We start from the raw sequence: 15,562 nt of genomic DNA on the forward strand, positions 1-15,562 counted from the left end.
ATGCGTTTCTTGCAAACATATAACATCTATCTTGAATTGTTTTAAATATTGAAAAACTTTCTTTCTCTTCTGTGGTGAATTTAGTCCATTAACGTTCCAAGTCAAAAATTTAGTTGCCATGCATATCCTCCCAAAGCTCTTGAAGCACTGCTTTGATAGGACTATCTTCTTTAGGCCGTGCTCCTCCCACTGCTTGGCTATGAGTACGTTGTGAAGATTCCGAAGATTTTTGCTGGTCTTGTTCTTTTATTTTCTTTGCTCGTTTTAAAGCAGCACGCGTTACCCTTTGCTCTCTAGGATCATCCAAAGAAGCTATAGCTTGATCTCCTCCAGCACCGTTTTCCTCTACTTCAACCTCTTGATGTTCTCCCTCTCCAGATCCCTTTGCAGCTTCCAGAAGTGTTAATGGGGTTGCTTTTAAAACGTTATTGTAGAAATCACGCGCTTGCTTCACAGTAATCAGCCGGTACCTTTTGCCTTCATACATCACCATCAACCCATCTGGAATCTCCCATCTGAACCTTATATCTCGTTGCTTGAGCTCTTGCACAAGAAATGTGAAGTCTTTCCTTCTCCTTAAAATCTTTGGAGGAATTTCTTTTAAAACCAAGACTTCTTGATCAGCAATCACAACTTTAGCATCATAGGCAGCTTGTATAACTTCATCTCTAATTTCTCTTTTTGCAAAGTAGACCACCACATCTCTAGGCAGCTTTCTTTGTCTAGCAATCCATGAATTCACACGGAACACTTTATCCATAGCTCCTCTTATTTCAGATGCTGGCTGATTCAATACCACTTCGAGAGCCTCAGAAATCAGCTGCTTTAAATCTTCCTTAATATTCTCTTTTAAGCCTCTGATTCTAACAGCAAACTGCATCTGGTAATATTGAGCAAGACTTAATTCCCTTTCCATTTTATCTCTTAAATCTTCATTCTCCCGTACTTTTGCTTCTAATATGGCATTCTTTTGAGTCAAATCATCATCCAAATCATCCACACATTCCGCCACTTTATGCACTGAAGACAAAATGTCTACCTTCATCACGCTGAACTTCTGTTCCATCCTCTCTTCTATTCTCTCCTCCAGTTTCTCCAATTTCTCCTCCATCTGTGCAAATTTATCACCCATTGATTGATTAATTGATTCCAAAAGTTTATCCAGAGCATCTCGTAAGTCCTTCGGTGTCAATACATCAGGAGGGTGCAACGCCTGTAATGATGATTGTTGCACCGGAGAAGATCCACCACTCCGAAGAGTTTTAGGGGGAGGTTTAGCCGCCATCTTTTACTTTCACTTGTGACGCACTTTCACTTAAAGTTTAAAAAATCCATCAAGCTCGAGAGTAAAATAAAATAATCCTCTTCACCTTTTCCTCTTGTACCGCTCTGCCTGCTCCTTTTAATCCATAGTCCTTTCTTCAGGCAGGGGTGGTCGCAGACGCCTGGCTCTGCTCCAAGAAATCTATTCTATTCTATTCTATTCTATTCTATTCTATTCTATTCTATTCTATTCTGTTCTATTCTATTCTATTCTATTCTATTCTATTCCATTCTTAATTCTATTCTATTCTATTCTCTACTCTACTCCACTCCACTCCACTCCACTCCATTCCATATTATCTATTCTGTTCTGTTCTGTTCCGTTCCCTTCCTTATTTCTATTCTATTCTATTCTATTCTATTCTATTCTATTCTATTCTATTCTATTCTATTCTATTCTATTCTATTCTATTCTATTCTATTCTTAATTCTATTCTATTCTCTACTCTACTCCACTCCACTCCACTCCATTCCATATTATCTATTCTGTTCTGTTCTGTTCCGTTCCCTTCCTTATTTCTATTCTATTCTATTCTATTCTATTCTATTCTATTCTATTCTATTCTATTCTATTCTATTCTATTCTTAATTCTATTCTATTCTATTCTCTACTCTACTCCACTCCACTCCACTCCATTCCATATTATCTATTCTGTTCTGTTCTGTTCCGTTCCCTTCCTTAATTCTATTCTATTCTATTCTATTCTATTCTATTCTATTCTATTCTATTCTATTCTATTCTATTCTATTCTATTCTATTCTATTCTATTCTATTCTATTCTATTCTATTCTATTCTATTCTATTCTATTCTATTCTATTCTATTCCATTCTTAATTCTATTCTATTCGCTACTCTACTCCACTCCACTCCACTCCACTCCATTCCATATTATCTATTCTGTTCTGTTCTGTTCCGTTCCCTTCCTTAATTCTATTCTATTCTATTCTATTCTATTCTATTCTATTCTATTCTATTCTATTCTATTCTATTCTATTCTATTCTATTCTATTCTATTCTATTCTATTCTATTCTATTCTATATGATACAGCCTGAAGAAGTGAGGCAAAATCTTCAGCTTAAAAGAACTCCAATGAAGCAATAATGCTTATACTGGACTCTGACAGAAGAATAACTTGAGGTTCCAACCTGAGCCGGGGCTGCGTAAAAATAAATAAAAATGAGATCCAGGCAGCTGTGAGGAAAGAAGAAATATTTATTCCTATAAGCAAGGAGTTTGCCTTTAGGGGCAGCTGCAGAAAAATGGGGTACAGAGACACTGCTTTCCTAGGTGTGACCCCTGAGGGGCATGTGTGTGTGCCTGTAGGTATAGTTCAGGGGTAGGCAACCTTGGCTCTTTTATGACTCGTGGACTTCAACTCCCAGAATTCCTGAGCCAGCTGGCTCAGGAATTCTGGGAGTTGAAGTCCACGAGTCATAAAAGAGCCAAGGTTGCCTACCCCTGGTATAGTTAGTCTTGTGAACATGCAGTTCATCTGGGAGACCTTATTTAATTAACTCTTTGTGTTTGCAGACCTGTACTCTGAAGGTGCAGAAAAGAAATATTTGCTAGCAAATCGCCTTCCAAACTCAGCTTCTACTTTTGCGGCCATCTTCATCTCCAACTTCCGGCCTTCGTGGGGCATGGTCAAAAGAGACAAGATGGCGCCACCCCCCCAACTCTGCAATCAAACCTCCAGCAGCATGTACAACCCACGTAAAATTGGGGAGAGCGTCAACGGCCCTGCGGCGGTGGTCGCCATCTTGACTTTTTGGACCCCATTTTGGACCCCTTTGTGGATTACCAACATCCTGCATCCGTTGAAGGCCTGGAGACTTTCTTGGAGCTGCTGAGAAGGGGAAGGAGATTTATGGCTGGTTTAATCATTCAGCTTCCGCCCTGTCTGTCACAGTTGCAGGGCCCGAAGAGGCTAAGTAAACAATGGTTGAAAGGTCCAAGGCCAGCTTGACATTAATCAACGTGATGATAACGGCAACTGTGATAAGCAGACCGGAAGCACAAGGACAGCAGGACCGGGAAAAGAAAATGGAAAAAGAGCACAATTGCATCCTAACCGGAAGACCCTAACCCAGGGGCAGGCAGCCTTGGCTCTTTTATGACTCGTGGACTTCAACTCCCAGAATTCCTGAGCTAGCCATGCTGGCTGAGGAATTCTGGGAGTTGAAGTCCACGAGTCATAAAAGAGCCAAGGCTGCCTATCTCTGCCCTAACCCAAACCAGAACATTTTGAAATGTTTCCAAAAAAATCCACAAAGATGGGGTCAGCTCCAGATTAGAAAGCAAGTCAATGGAGGAGACCCTTTCTCTCTCTCTTTCTCCTTCTTTCCTTCCTTTCCTCCCTCCCTCCCTCCGTTCCTTCCTTCCTTCCTTCTCCTCCCTCCATCGTTTTTCCTGTTTCTCCATTTTTCTCTTTGTCTCTCCTTCCTTATGTCTTCCAGCCTCCTTTTCTCTTTCTCCTTCTTCCTTCCTCCCTCCCTTCTCTTTTTCTCCTTCCTTCCTTCCTCCCTCCCTTACCTTCCCACCTTTATCTTTTTCTTTCTTTTTCTTTCTTCCCTATCTTCCTCCCTCTCTTCTTGCTTTCCTTGGCTCCTTCTCTCTCCTTCCTTCCTTCTCCTCCCTCCATCCTTTTCTCTTTCCTATGTTTCTTCATCTTTCTTTGTCTCTCCTTCCTTACGTCTTCCATCCTCCCTTTTTTTCTCCTTCCTCCCTTCCTCCCCTTTTTCTTTCTTCCTCCCTCCCTTACCTTTCTTCCCACCTTCATCTTTTTTTCCTTTTTCCCTTCTTCCTCCCTCCCTCCCTCCTTGCCTTCCTTCCCTCCTTCACTCTTCCTTCCTTCCTTCCTCCCTCTCTCCCTTCTTGCATTCCTTCCCTCCTTCTCTTTCTCCTCCCTCCCTCCCTCCCTTATTCCCTTCCTTCCCTCCTTTGTCTTTCTTTCTCCTTCCCTTTCCTTCCTTCCTTCCTTCTTCCTTCCTTCCTTCCTTCCTAATTCACGAGTTTCTGCACGGCCTTGTACCTCAGTGGAGATCTCAGCGTGAAGCATGTGCAATGGAAATATTTTTTTCTATTTCAGAATGGGGACTGGGTTCACATATTGCTGAACCAAAGTTGGCGGGACAATCCACAGTTTGTTGGGCTGAATTATGGCGCTAAGTCATAATTCGTGGATGTCGCTCTTTGGGAATGCTTGATGATGCCCTGATGATATCATGCATCCATTATGACATCATCATACAAGTGGAAGTTACATAATTTGCACAAGTGTTGCAAATTACACCATTCAATCATATTGCACCTACTAATTCCAAGTCCTGGATAAATCCCAAAGAAAAAGATTTTTTAAAAATTGTGTATTCCATAATTGCAGTTTCCAGCAATTACATTTTCTAGTCTTGGCAGCCAATGGTTCTGTTCCTACAATAAGTCCACCCCATCTTTTGCTTTGGGAGAAAGCAGCCTTATGCAAAGTGCATAATAAACCAAATTTTCTGAGTTTGCAAAACTCTCTGAAGCATCTGGCCGGGATCTGCATGATATTCGAGCCTCAAAAAAGTGCTTTATAGTTTATGCCTCAAGATGTCATCTGAATATGGATGTTTGGGGCTTCCTTTCCTGGGACAGAGCTTAGCCAGGTGATTTTCCAGGGTTTTCCGCTGCAGGAGAAAATGTGATTTATGTGCCTATTTCCGATTTTATCAAAGAATTTCTATCATGCAGAAAACAGTAGGTGGTTTTCTGCCCACACTCTCTCTCCCTGGCAAGAAATTGCCAGCTGGCCTCTGGGTCAGCCTTGGAAATAGATCCTGGGCGATCATTTTTCAAGCCTTAAATGGTTTATCGGGATTCAGCCCCGGAAAATTACAAGGTTTGTTTCTTTGTTTCAAGGGGGGGAAACGGACTCAGAGCAATCTTTGCTAGAATGTGGTTCACCCAGTCAGATTAAGATTGAGGGTGTATTTGCATGTGTGTGAGAATATCCAGGCGTTTCTTTAAACACCTCTTAAAAAAGAGCATTAAATGTCCTTTGGTGTCTCAGGCAGGAATGGGAAAGATTGTAACTGAAAAGGGGGGAAAAGGGAGAAAGAGGGGGGGAAATGGTTTATATAGCAGCCCATCTTGCCTATATGACATATAAATTAGAATTAAAACAGTCCAATAATTAAAAGGTCACTTAACGAGAAAGATAAAAGGCAGGAGAGATTAAAACCAAATTATGGTTAAAACAATGTTTCTCAATCTCAGCAACCGGAAGATGGCTGGCCTTCAACTCCCAGAATCCCCCAAACAGCCATGCTGGCTGGGGAATTCTGGGAATTGAAGTCCAGCCACCTTTAAGGTTGCCAAGCTTGCAAAATGCTGAGTTATGTCATTCCCGAGAGGCAGCTGTCAATCTCGGTCCCTTTCTACAGACTTCGCGCCCGGGTCCTCAGCATCTTCTTCCTCGCCGTCCTCAGTGGCTGTTCCGGCCTTTCAACATCTTCGATGTCTGAAAATTCCTACTGGCCGGGAATCATGGAAATTGTAGTCTGGCAAGGCCGGGCAGGGGAGGATGGGCCTGGGAGTCCCCAAGAGCCGGAGGGCGCCGGTTGGGGAAAGAGAGGCGTTGCTAAGGCCCGCCTGCTTTCTCCGCGTCCGGCAGGGCGGTCGCTAGGGGCGGGGCGGGCTGCTCCGCGGTTGCCGAGGCAACGGCCTTCTCCCTCTCCCATTCTTTCTTTTTCCCCCTGCAAAACAGCAGCTGTACGGGCCGTACCATCCGGGCGGCGGGCGGGGGTGTCCGTCGTGCGAGGGAGGAGGGAGACGGGAGGACCCGCCCTGAGGGGGCGGCGTTGTTGGCTCCTCCCTCCCGCGTCCCTCCCTCCAGCTGCTGGCCCCTTGGTACGGCCCGCCCCTCCCTCCCGTCAGAGCGCTCGGCAGGCCCGGCGGACGGACAATGGCGCTGCTCCCCGCGCGGAGCCCGCTGGCGCTGCTGCCGCCCCCGGCCGGCAGGGGGCGCTCCAAGGCCCGAGGGGGCGCCCGGCCCGCCGCCAGGTGAGCCAACCCGGGTCGGCCGCCGCCTTCGCACGACGCGCCTGACCCGAGTCAGGCGCTTCCGGGGCGGCCCCTCCCCGTTCATGCCGGGTTGAAACAATCCCTGGCTGGGGAGCCGCCCCAAGGCGGCCGCGGGTGGGGCAGGGGGCGGGGCCTGGGGGCGGGGCAAGCGAGGGGGCCACGTGTGCAGGGGGGGTGTTATGTTGGGGGGGGAATGGGGGGGCACACTTTTGTGGGCAAATCCTGCAGGATGGCTAGAGCAGAATGGGCCTGGTTGGGATCGGATGGGAAACCACCAGGAGATCCAGGTGGGTGGGGCGGGATAGTCATCCCAAAGAAGGCAGGGGCAAGCCGCCCCTCTGCCTGGTTCACCCTGCAGGGAGGCATCCCCGGGGTTGCCCAGTTGGCCCCAAGAAGGGAGAACCCTTAGCAGACCTGGGCGACCTGGGGTCAGGGGTGGATAGGGCACCACCAGGAAACCCCACGTCTGCAGGCATGATGACTGTGGTTCTCGGAAACATCTCCCAAGAAGAAGAGAAATGTAAATCCACGCCTGGATAGCTAGTCAACCAGGCTGCCTGGCTTAGCGCCCGGAATTGTATTCAGCCGGGCCATTTTTCAGATGGGAGTTTAAAGTGTGGCTATGTTCCCACAACCAAATTTCAGCCGGAGTGGGTGCATTTGCAAAGCTGGACTGGTGGGGTGTGTGGGTGTGTGAAGGAGATTTCCAGCTCGCCTTGTTGTCAGCGCCCTTGTGTTGGTTGTAAGCTGCAAAACCAGGAAGCAAAGCTAGATCTGCTTTCGGGTTAGGCATGTTGTGTGGATGCGTCTTTTAAATAGATTGGTGATTTGGGAGCAACGCTGTAGATGGCTCGAAGCCAGTTGCTTGCCTTGTCCAACTCTTCCGCAGGGTGATGGTGACGAGAACGTACGGAGGTTTGCGGGGAGGAGGTGGCAGATAAAATACAGGTAGTCCTCGACTTACAACGGTTCATTTAGTAACCGTTCAAAGTTGCCACAGCAGTGAAAATAGTGACTTATGATGGTTTTCCACACGACCATTGCAGCATCCCCAGGGTCACGCGTTCAAAATTCAGACGCTTGGCAGCTGACTCATATTTACGACGGTCGCCGTGTGATCCCCTTTTGTGACCTTCTGACGAGCAAAGTCAATGGGGATGCTGGATTCACTTCACAACTGCGTTACTAACGTAACAACTGCAGTAATTCACAACTGGGACAAGAAAGCTCGTAAAACAGAGCCAAGGCCACTGTTGTCTTGCTTAGCAGCAGAAACTTTGGGCCCAGTTGTGGTCGTAAGTTGAGGACAAGCCATGCTCAATAAAATAATAATAATAATAATAATAATAATAATAATAATAATAATAATAATAATAATAATAATAATAATAATAATAATAATAATAATAATAATAATTTTATTTATATACCGCCCTTCTCCCGGAGGACTCAGGGCGGTGAACAGGGCAACCATATAAAAATACAAAAAATACAAAAGTTAAAAAGAATTAAACATATGCCCAAGCTACTTATTATATGTTTTGTTGTTAGCCGCCCTGAGTCCTTCGGGAGATAGGGCGGGATATAAATCCCATAAATAAATAATAAATAAATAAATAAATAAATAAATAAATAAATAAATAAATAAATAAATAAATACAAATAAAAAACAGTAAATACATATATTAAAATGACAATAAAAACCCAACCCATCCCCCATCAGGCCAAGCAATAAAATCCTGCCAAAAAATTTGGCAAAAGAGCTCCTTCTCTTGAGCCCTTGTAAAGAAAAGCTCTTTTCTTGCTCGCTGGGGAATTCTGGGAATTGATGTCCATAAATCTTAAAAAGATGGCAGAGTTGAGAAACACGGCTGGTCTGCAGGAGAGATGGGAGCAGTTTCAGGAATCTAAACAAATGCATGGAAAATCCCAATATTTTTCAGGCATGTCAAACTCACCATATCAAGTGACCTTTTCCCCATTGCAGTTTGACATGGCCGAGATAAAGGATTCATTAATCCTTGTCTTTCATCTATTTGTTTAGCAACCAAATAGTTCGAAATAAAAAAAAATCTCTCATTACTGATCTTCCGTAGTTACAACATCCCTAAAGTCACGTAATTAAAATTTGGGACCTTGTTAAGAAATTTCTCACTTAGCAACATAAATTCTGGGATCGTTCCTGGTCAGGTAGTCCTCGACTTACGACGGAGGCCAGAATTTATGTGGCTAAGTGAGAAATTTGTTAAGTGAGTTTTGCCCCATTTGACGACTTTTCTTGCCACGTTTGTTAAGTGAATCACCGCAGTTGTTAAATTAGTCACGCGGTTATTAAGCCAATCTGGTTTTCCCCATCGACTCCGCAAAAGGGGATCACCTGGCCCCGAGACGTTGCCACCGTCGTAAGTACGAGTCAGTTGCCAAAGCGGCTGAATTTGGATCGCGTGACCGCGGGGATGCTGCGCACGGTCCTAAGTGTGAAAACTGGTCGTTAAGTCCCTTTTTTTCAGTGCCGTTGTAACTTTTGGACGGTCACTAAACGAACTGCTGTAAGTTGAGGACTGCCTGCAGCTGATTTTTCGTCGTGGTGGGTGGCCTAAGGAAAAACCGCAGCACAAAACAACAAGCTTGAGAGACGATTGGCGCTTTGAGGCTTAATGGCGGGTTACTTTGGAGAAGCAGGTTGGCATGGCGGGTTACTTTGGAGAAGCAGGCTGGCTGGGGGATTCTGGGAGTTGAAGTCCACCAATCCAAAAAAATGGCCACGGCTGGACACCCCTTGATTTACAGAGAAATCTGCAACCTATCTCTCCTCCTAAATGCCAAGTTGCATGTACAGCAAAAGTTGCTTGCCAAGGTGACGGGTAACTTAATACATCCTCAGCGGCTTAATGCATCCCAGTCATCAAAAGAGAAGAAAGGAATGGCGCATAAAGCTGAGGAATGTGTGAAACTAAACCCAGCCAGTACCGTGGTTCACCGAAAATAAAAGCGGGTTTGATATTAATTTTTGCTCCCAAAGAAGCCGCCCTGAGTCTTCGGAGAAGGGCGGGATATAAATGGGATTAAAATAAAAATAAATAAATAAATATTCGGGGAAAAACGGTACTAAATGCATCCAGCTGACCGTCTTAACTGGGGCTTATTTTGCGGGTGGGGCTTATACTACGAGCATCCTGAAAAATCGTGCTGACTCAGGAATTCTGGGAGTTGAAGTCCAGGAGTCATAAAAGAGCCGAGGTTCCCCACCCCTGTGCTAGGGCTTATTTTATTTATTTATTTATTTAATTAATTGATTTTATATACCACCCTATTCCCGAAGGACTCAGGGCGGTTTACAGGGCGGGTTAAAACAATACAAATAAGTACACTTTAAAATAGAATTAAATTAAGACTAGCCCACAATTAAACAAATTAAAATTAAACAAATTAAAATACTGCTAAGCTTGTAAGCCGCCCTGAGTCTTCGGGGAAGGGTGGGATATAAATGGAATTAAAAAATAAAATAAAATTAAAATTTAAAATTAAAATTAAAATTAAATTAAAATTAAATTAAAATTAAATTAAAATTAAATTAAATTAAATTAAAATTAAGTTAAAATTAAATTAAAATTAAATTAAAATTAAATTAAAATTAAATTAAATTAAAATTAAATTAAAACCCGGTGGGTCTCATATTCGGGGAAATACGGTACTAAATGCGGTCCGTCTGGCTGACGATCTTAACTGGGGCTTATTTGTGGGGTGGGGCTTATATTAGGAGCGTCCGAAAAAAATCACGCTAGGGCTTATTTTCCTGCTGGGTCTTACTTTCGAGGAAATACGGTAATGTAAGGATTCTTTGGTTTCCAGAATGCACAAAGGATAAACAAGCTCACATTTCCTTGGGGGAGGGTGTTGTGTGTGTGTGTGTGTGTGTGTACGCACGCACATCTCCCGCCACATGGCATAGAACAGCTTATTTGCATTACAGGTTGTCCTCGGTTTTACAACCGTTCGTTTAGCAGTGGTTCAAAGTTATAATCCGTCCTCATGCTTAACAACCGTTGCAGCGTCCCTACAATCAATCCCGGCAAGAAAATTCGGGCGCTTGGGTGTTTGTGACGGTTGCAATGTCCCAGGGTCGGGATCGCCATTTCCCGACCGACCGGTTTCCAACAAAATCAATGTGGGGGCGGGGGAGCTAGATTTGCTTAACGACCGCGCGATTCGCTTAACAGCTGCGGTGATTTGCTTAACAACTGTGGCAAGAATGGTCGTAAAGTGGGGCCCCAAACTCGCTTAACTGCCTTGCTTAGCAACAGAAATCTTGGGCTCCACTTGTGTCGTAAGTCCAAGATGACCTGTGCTATTAAGCAAAGCTGAGGTCGTAAAACAGGGTGCAGCCCCCTTCACAAAGGCCCTGCTCAGTACAGTGGAAAATAGCCCCGATTGGGGTTGTAGGTCAAGGATTATCTGTATTGAGAAGCCGCTGCTTGGTTTAGGAATCAGGAACCCTTCCGAGCATCCTGGGAGACAATCGGCTTTTCTAAACGGTGGAATTTCACAAATTCTTGGAGCTGGGGGAGAAAGCTGAAGCCTCCGTTCTCCCCCAGCTCCAAGAATTTGTGAAATTCCACCGTTTAGAAAAGCCGATTGTCTGCGGGGGAGGGGGGGCTTTGGGAGGATGGCTGGGGGCAGGCAAGGCTCCCCTTCCTAGTGTAGAAGGAAATTAACAGACTGGAGAGAACGAGGAAGGAAGGAAGGAGGAAGGAAGGAAAAGGAAAAGGAAAGAAAGAAAGAAAAAGGGAAGAGAGGAAGGAAGAAAGGAAAGAGAAAGAAAGAAGAGAAAAAAGATAAAGAGAGAAAAAAGAAAAAGGGAAGAGAAAGGAAGAAGGAAAAGAAAGGAAAGAAAGAAAAAAGAAAGAAGAAAGAAAAAGGAGGGAGGAGAAAGGAAGGTAGGAAGGAAAAGAAGAGAAACGAAAGAAAGAAGAAAGAAGAAAGAGGGAAGAGAAAGGAAGAAGGAAAAGAAAGGAAAGAAAAAAGAAAGAAAAAGGGAAGTGAAAGGAAGGTAGGAAGGAAAAGAAGAGAAAGGAAAGAAAGAAGAAAGAAAAGAGGGAAGAGAAAGGAAGGAAGGAAAAGGAAAGAAAGAAAGAAAAAGGGAAGAGAAAGAAAAAGAAGAGAAAGGAAGAGGGAAGAGAAAGGAAGGAAAAGAAAAGATGAAAGAAAAAAGAAAAAGAAAAAGGAGGGAAGAGAAAGGAAGGTAGGAAGGAAAAGAGAAATCAAAGAAAGAAAAAGAGAAGAAGAAAGAGGGAAGAGAAAGGAAGGAAAAGAAAAGAAAGGAAAGAAAAGAGAGAAAAAAGAAAGAGAAAGGAAGGAATGATCAGGAACGGAATCGGGCGGGAGGAGGAGAAAACAGCTGTTGGGCGCCAATCTTGGCTGCCCTTCTTTCAAATGTCAAAAAAAAAACACGAAACCAGCCGCGGCTTCTGCAACCGACTTAAACTGACCTCTAAGAACGCAGAAGCCTCTCCAGTCCTTTCCCTCCACATCGGCAGAGTCACTTTGGCTGTTTTCTACCCCTTTTCTCTATGCCAGGGGTCCCCAACCCCCCCCCCCTATCCGTGGACCGGTACCGGGCCACGGCACGTCAGCAACCGGCCCGCACAAACAAGCAAAGCCCCATCCGCGCGGGATGCAGGCAGCACACAAAACCACGCGGTCTCGGTCTGCGGGAAAAACCTCTCTCCAAGGAACCGGTCCCCGGTGGCGCCCAAAAGGTTGGGGGCCTCTGCTCTACGCGGTTATAAAACACCCCCCCCCAATTCTTTGTTTAATTTGATGGCGGAGGAAGCAGAAAATGTAATAATTTCTGGCTGGCGAAAAGGGTAGGATAAGTTTGCGCTGATTTGGAAGGTGGCAAAATCTGGGAATGTCGCTCTGCCGGCGTGGGAGAAAATGACCCCGAGACAGTTTCCCCTGCGTCTGTCCATCTGTCCGTGGGCCGGAATTTGGCACCCAAGCTATAAAAAGCCTCGGCCGTGGGTCAGAGCAGAAATGACGGGCTTCAACGCTCCGCAGCAAAGACAGGAAGTCCTGGCTTAACGCCGCAATTCAGCCCGACCGTTTCTGTGGCTAAGCGAGAGTTTTTTTGTTTTTTTTTAAAGACAGCTTTCGCCCCATTTGACAACTTTGCTTGCCACGGTTGTTAAGTGAATCGCTGCGGCTGTTAAAGCTAGTTAAAGTGAATCTGGCTTCCCCATGGACTTGAGTTGTCGGAAGGTCACAAAAGGGGATCACGTGAACTGGGGACACTGCGAACCGTCATAAATTCCGATTATCCCATCTCTGGCTATGGGGGGTGAGCTATTACCCCCCGTAGATAGGGCCCGCAACTTGGGGGTCCTTATAGATTCACAGCTCTCTTTGGAAGAGCATATTGGAGCTGTGACTAGGGGGGCCTTCGCCCAGGTTCGCCTGGTGCGCCAGTTGCGGCCCTATCTGGACCGGGATGCTCTGTGTACGGTCACTCATGCGCTCGTGACCTCTCGCCTTGACTACTGTAACGCTCTCTACATGGGGCTTCCCTTGAAGACCACTCGGAGGCTCCAACTGGTGCAGAATGCAGCCATGCGAGTTGTGCTGGGGGTTTCCCGATACTCCCATGTTACACCTTTGCTCCGCGAGCTGCATTGGCTGCCGGTTGCCCTCCGGGTGAGGTTCAAGGTGTTAGTGATGACTTACAAAGCCCTACATGGCATGGGTCTGGATTACCTACGGCAACACCTGCGGCCGGCGTCAACTTCCCTCCGCCCAGTGCGCTCCCACAGAGAGGGCCTCCTCAGGGTGCCTCCGATCAGAGAATGTCGACTGGCGACCCCCAGGGGGAGGGCGTTCTCTGTGGGCGCGCCAGACCTGTGGAACCGCTTGCCGGTTGAGCTCCGGACGGCGCCCGACCTCCGCTCCTTCTGGCGCGATCTAAAAACGCATCTATTTGAGCAGTCAGACCTGGTCTGATGGGTTAGGGTTGGGGTTTTAAATACTGTATTTTCTGGCGTATAAGACTACTTTTTAACCCATGAAAATCTTCTCAAAAGTCAGGGGTCGTCTTATACGCCGGGTGCTGAAAATTTAGGGACAGGGCTGGCTGGAAAACCTGGAGCGGATCTCCCATTTAGTCTGCGCAGGGAAAGCGGGACCAATTGGAGAAGAAGCTGCAGTCTGTGATTTTTTACAGGGTTTATAGGGTTTCTTGCCTTAGCAGGGGGTTGGACTAGATGACCTCCAAGGTCCCCTCCAACTTCTTCTTCTTCTTCTTCTTCTTCTTCTTCTTCTTCTTCTTCTTCTTCTTCTTCTTCTTCTTCTTCTTCTTCTTCTTCTTCTTCTTCTTCTTATTATTATTATTATTATTATTATTATTATTATTATTTAATCCACTTGCACTGTTTTATGTTTACATGTTTGATGACAAACAGCCTTATGTTTATAAGTGACAGTTTTCCTACTAAGCACCTGCATGTCATAAGCATTTGAATTAAAATTACCATATTAAAATCAAATCTGATGTTTTTTAATTTTTATTTAGTGTGCGTTGGAAGAGGGGTAGTCTTATACGGCGAGTATAGCCCAAACCCTATAATTTAACAGGAAATGTAGGGGGTCGTCTTATACGCCCAGTCGTCTTATACGCCTGAAAATACAGTACATCTTAATTATTGTTTTATCCTTGGGCATTTATTAAATCGCTTTTAACTTTTGTATCTTGTTTTTGTATTTATTGCCCTGTACACCGCCCTGAGTCCTTCGGGAGAAGGGCGGTATAAAAATATAATAAATAAATAAATAAATAAATAAATAAATAAATAAATAAATAGGAGCCCGTTGCCAACGGTCTGGATTTTGATCGCCTGACCGCGGGGAAGCCGTGGCGGCCGTGTGAAAAAATGTTTTCTTTTTCCAGTGCCGTTGTCACCTTGAACGGTCAATAAACAAACTGTCGTAAGTCGAGGACTATCGGGGTCTGTGGAAGTCTTCAATGCTTACCATGAAGGGCCTTGAGCCGTGTTAAAATGGTATTTTTGAGATGAATCCCAGGGGCAGGAGAAGGCAAATTAGAAAGTTATGACTGCACGGAAAGAGTGAAGGTAGTTCTCGGTTAACAACAATTCATTTAGTGACGTTTTGAAGTTACAACCGCACTGAAAAACATAATGGCCATGGAGACAGGAATAGGAATAGGAATAGAATGGGATGGGATAGGATAGGATAGGATAGGATAGGATAGGATAGGATAGGATAGGATAGGATAGGATAGGATAGGATAAATATTGGAGAATAGAATAGAATAGAATAACAGAGCTGGAAGTGGCCTTGGAGGTCATCTAGTCCAACCCCCTGCTCAGGCCGGAAACCCTATCTATACCATTTCAGATGAATGGGTTGGATCGCGTTTTGCAAACTCTGCAGAAGGCAAATACTGCTACTCATAACCTCTCTGCTTTGCCAGTTCAGCCTAAAAAACGCTTCCTTTTGCTTTAGCGGGGCTGGAAACCCGGTCTCCTTCCCCAGCGCGGCCTCTTAACTCTCCTTCCCCGTTTTTCTCTTCCCAGCTGCAGCCGACTTCGACAAATTCAAAACATTCTGACGGAGAGCAGCAAATCCCAGCCAGATGGCATCCTCTGCATTTTGGGTAAACTCTTTTCCTCCTTAACGTGCATTGACCTGGGTGTGTGTGTGTGTGTGTGTGTGAGAGAGAGAGAGAGAGAGAGAGAGAGGGGGGGTGGTGGAAACTGGGACTCCGTGCCCTGCGTGAGAAGCATTTGATCCGTAGTAAGCTTCTTTGGATGCAGAAAGTGGCTGCTTTTTGAAGATTTTCCTCTCTTGCCAAGAAGAGGATCCATGAATTTAAAAAATGGCCCTCATTCTCTTCTGCTGGGCACTGGGAGAATTCGCCCTAACCCTCTCCAGCTTTTTTTTCCCTGAACAAGCAGGCAGTGCGGGATAAAACAGGGCCTGCCTTGGCCTGACGCTTGGAAAGGACTCTGAAATTTGGTTAGAGGCACAAGACCCGGCACCTGTTCGTCTTCCTTGGCTCACGGTGGGATTTTGGCTAAGAAGAGGAGAAAGCCAGTTGACTTGGTCAAGCTAGAATCTGGGAGACTCTGAGTTCTAGTCCCACCCGGCTGACTTTGGGC

The 15,562-nt window shown here is 45.3% G+C and overlaps 1 protein-coding gene across 1 annotated transcript in view; it reads left to right on the forward strand.

The window, feature by feature from the left end:
- Window positions 1-6,232: 6,232 nt before the first annotated feature.
- Window positions 6,233-15,562, forward strand: part of DNAAF9 (dynein axonemal assembly factor 9) — a 97,415-nt gene continuing 88,085 nt past the window's right edge. The window contains exons 1-2 of the mRNA XM_081332220.1: window positions 6,233-6,368; window positions 14,978-15,057. Of these exons, the coding sequence (XP_081188346.1) occupies window positions 6,271-6,368; window positions 14,978-15,057 (178 nt within the window). The 5' untranslated portion in view covers window positions 6,233-6,270. The remainder of the gene's footprint in view (window positions 6,369-14,977; window positions 15,058-15,562) is intronic.

This window comes from Vipera berus (genome assembly GCF_964194415.1).
Source record: "Vipera berus genome assembly, chromosome: 7".
NCBI classification, from domain to species: Eukaryota; Metazoa; Chordata; class Lepidosauria; order Squamata; family Viperidae; genus Vipera; species Vipera berus.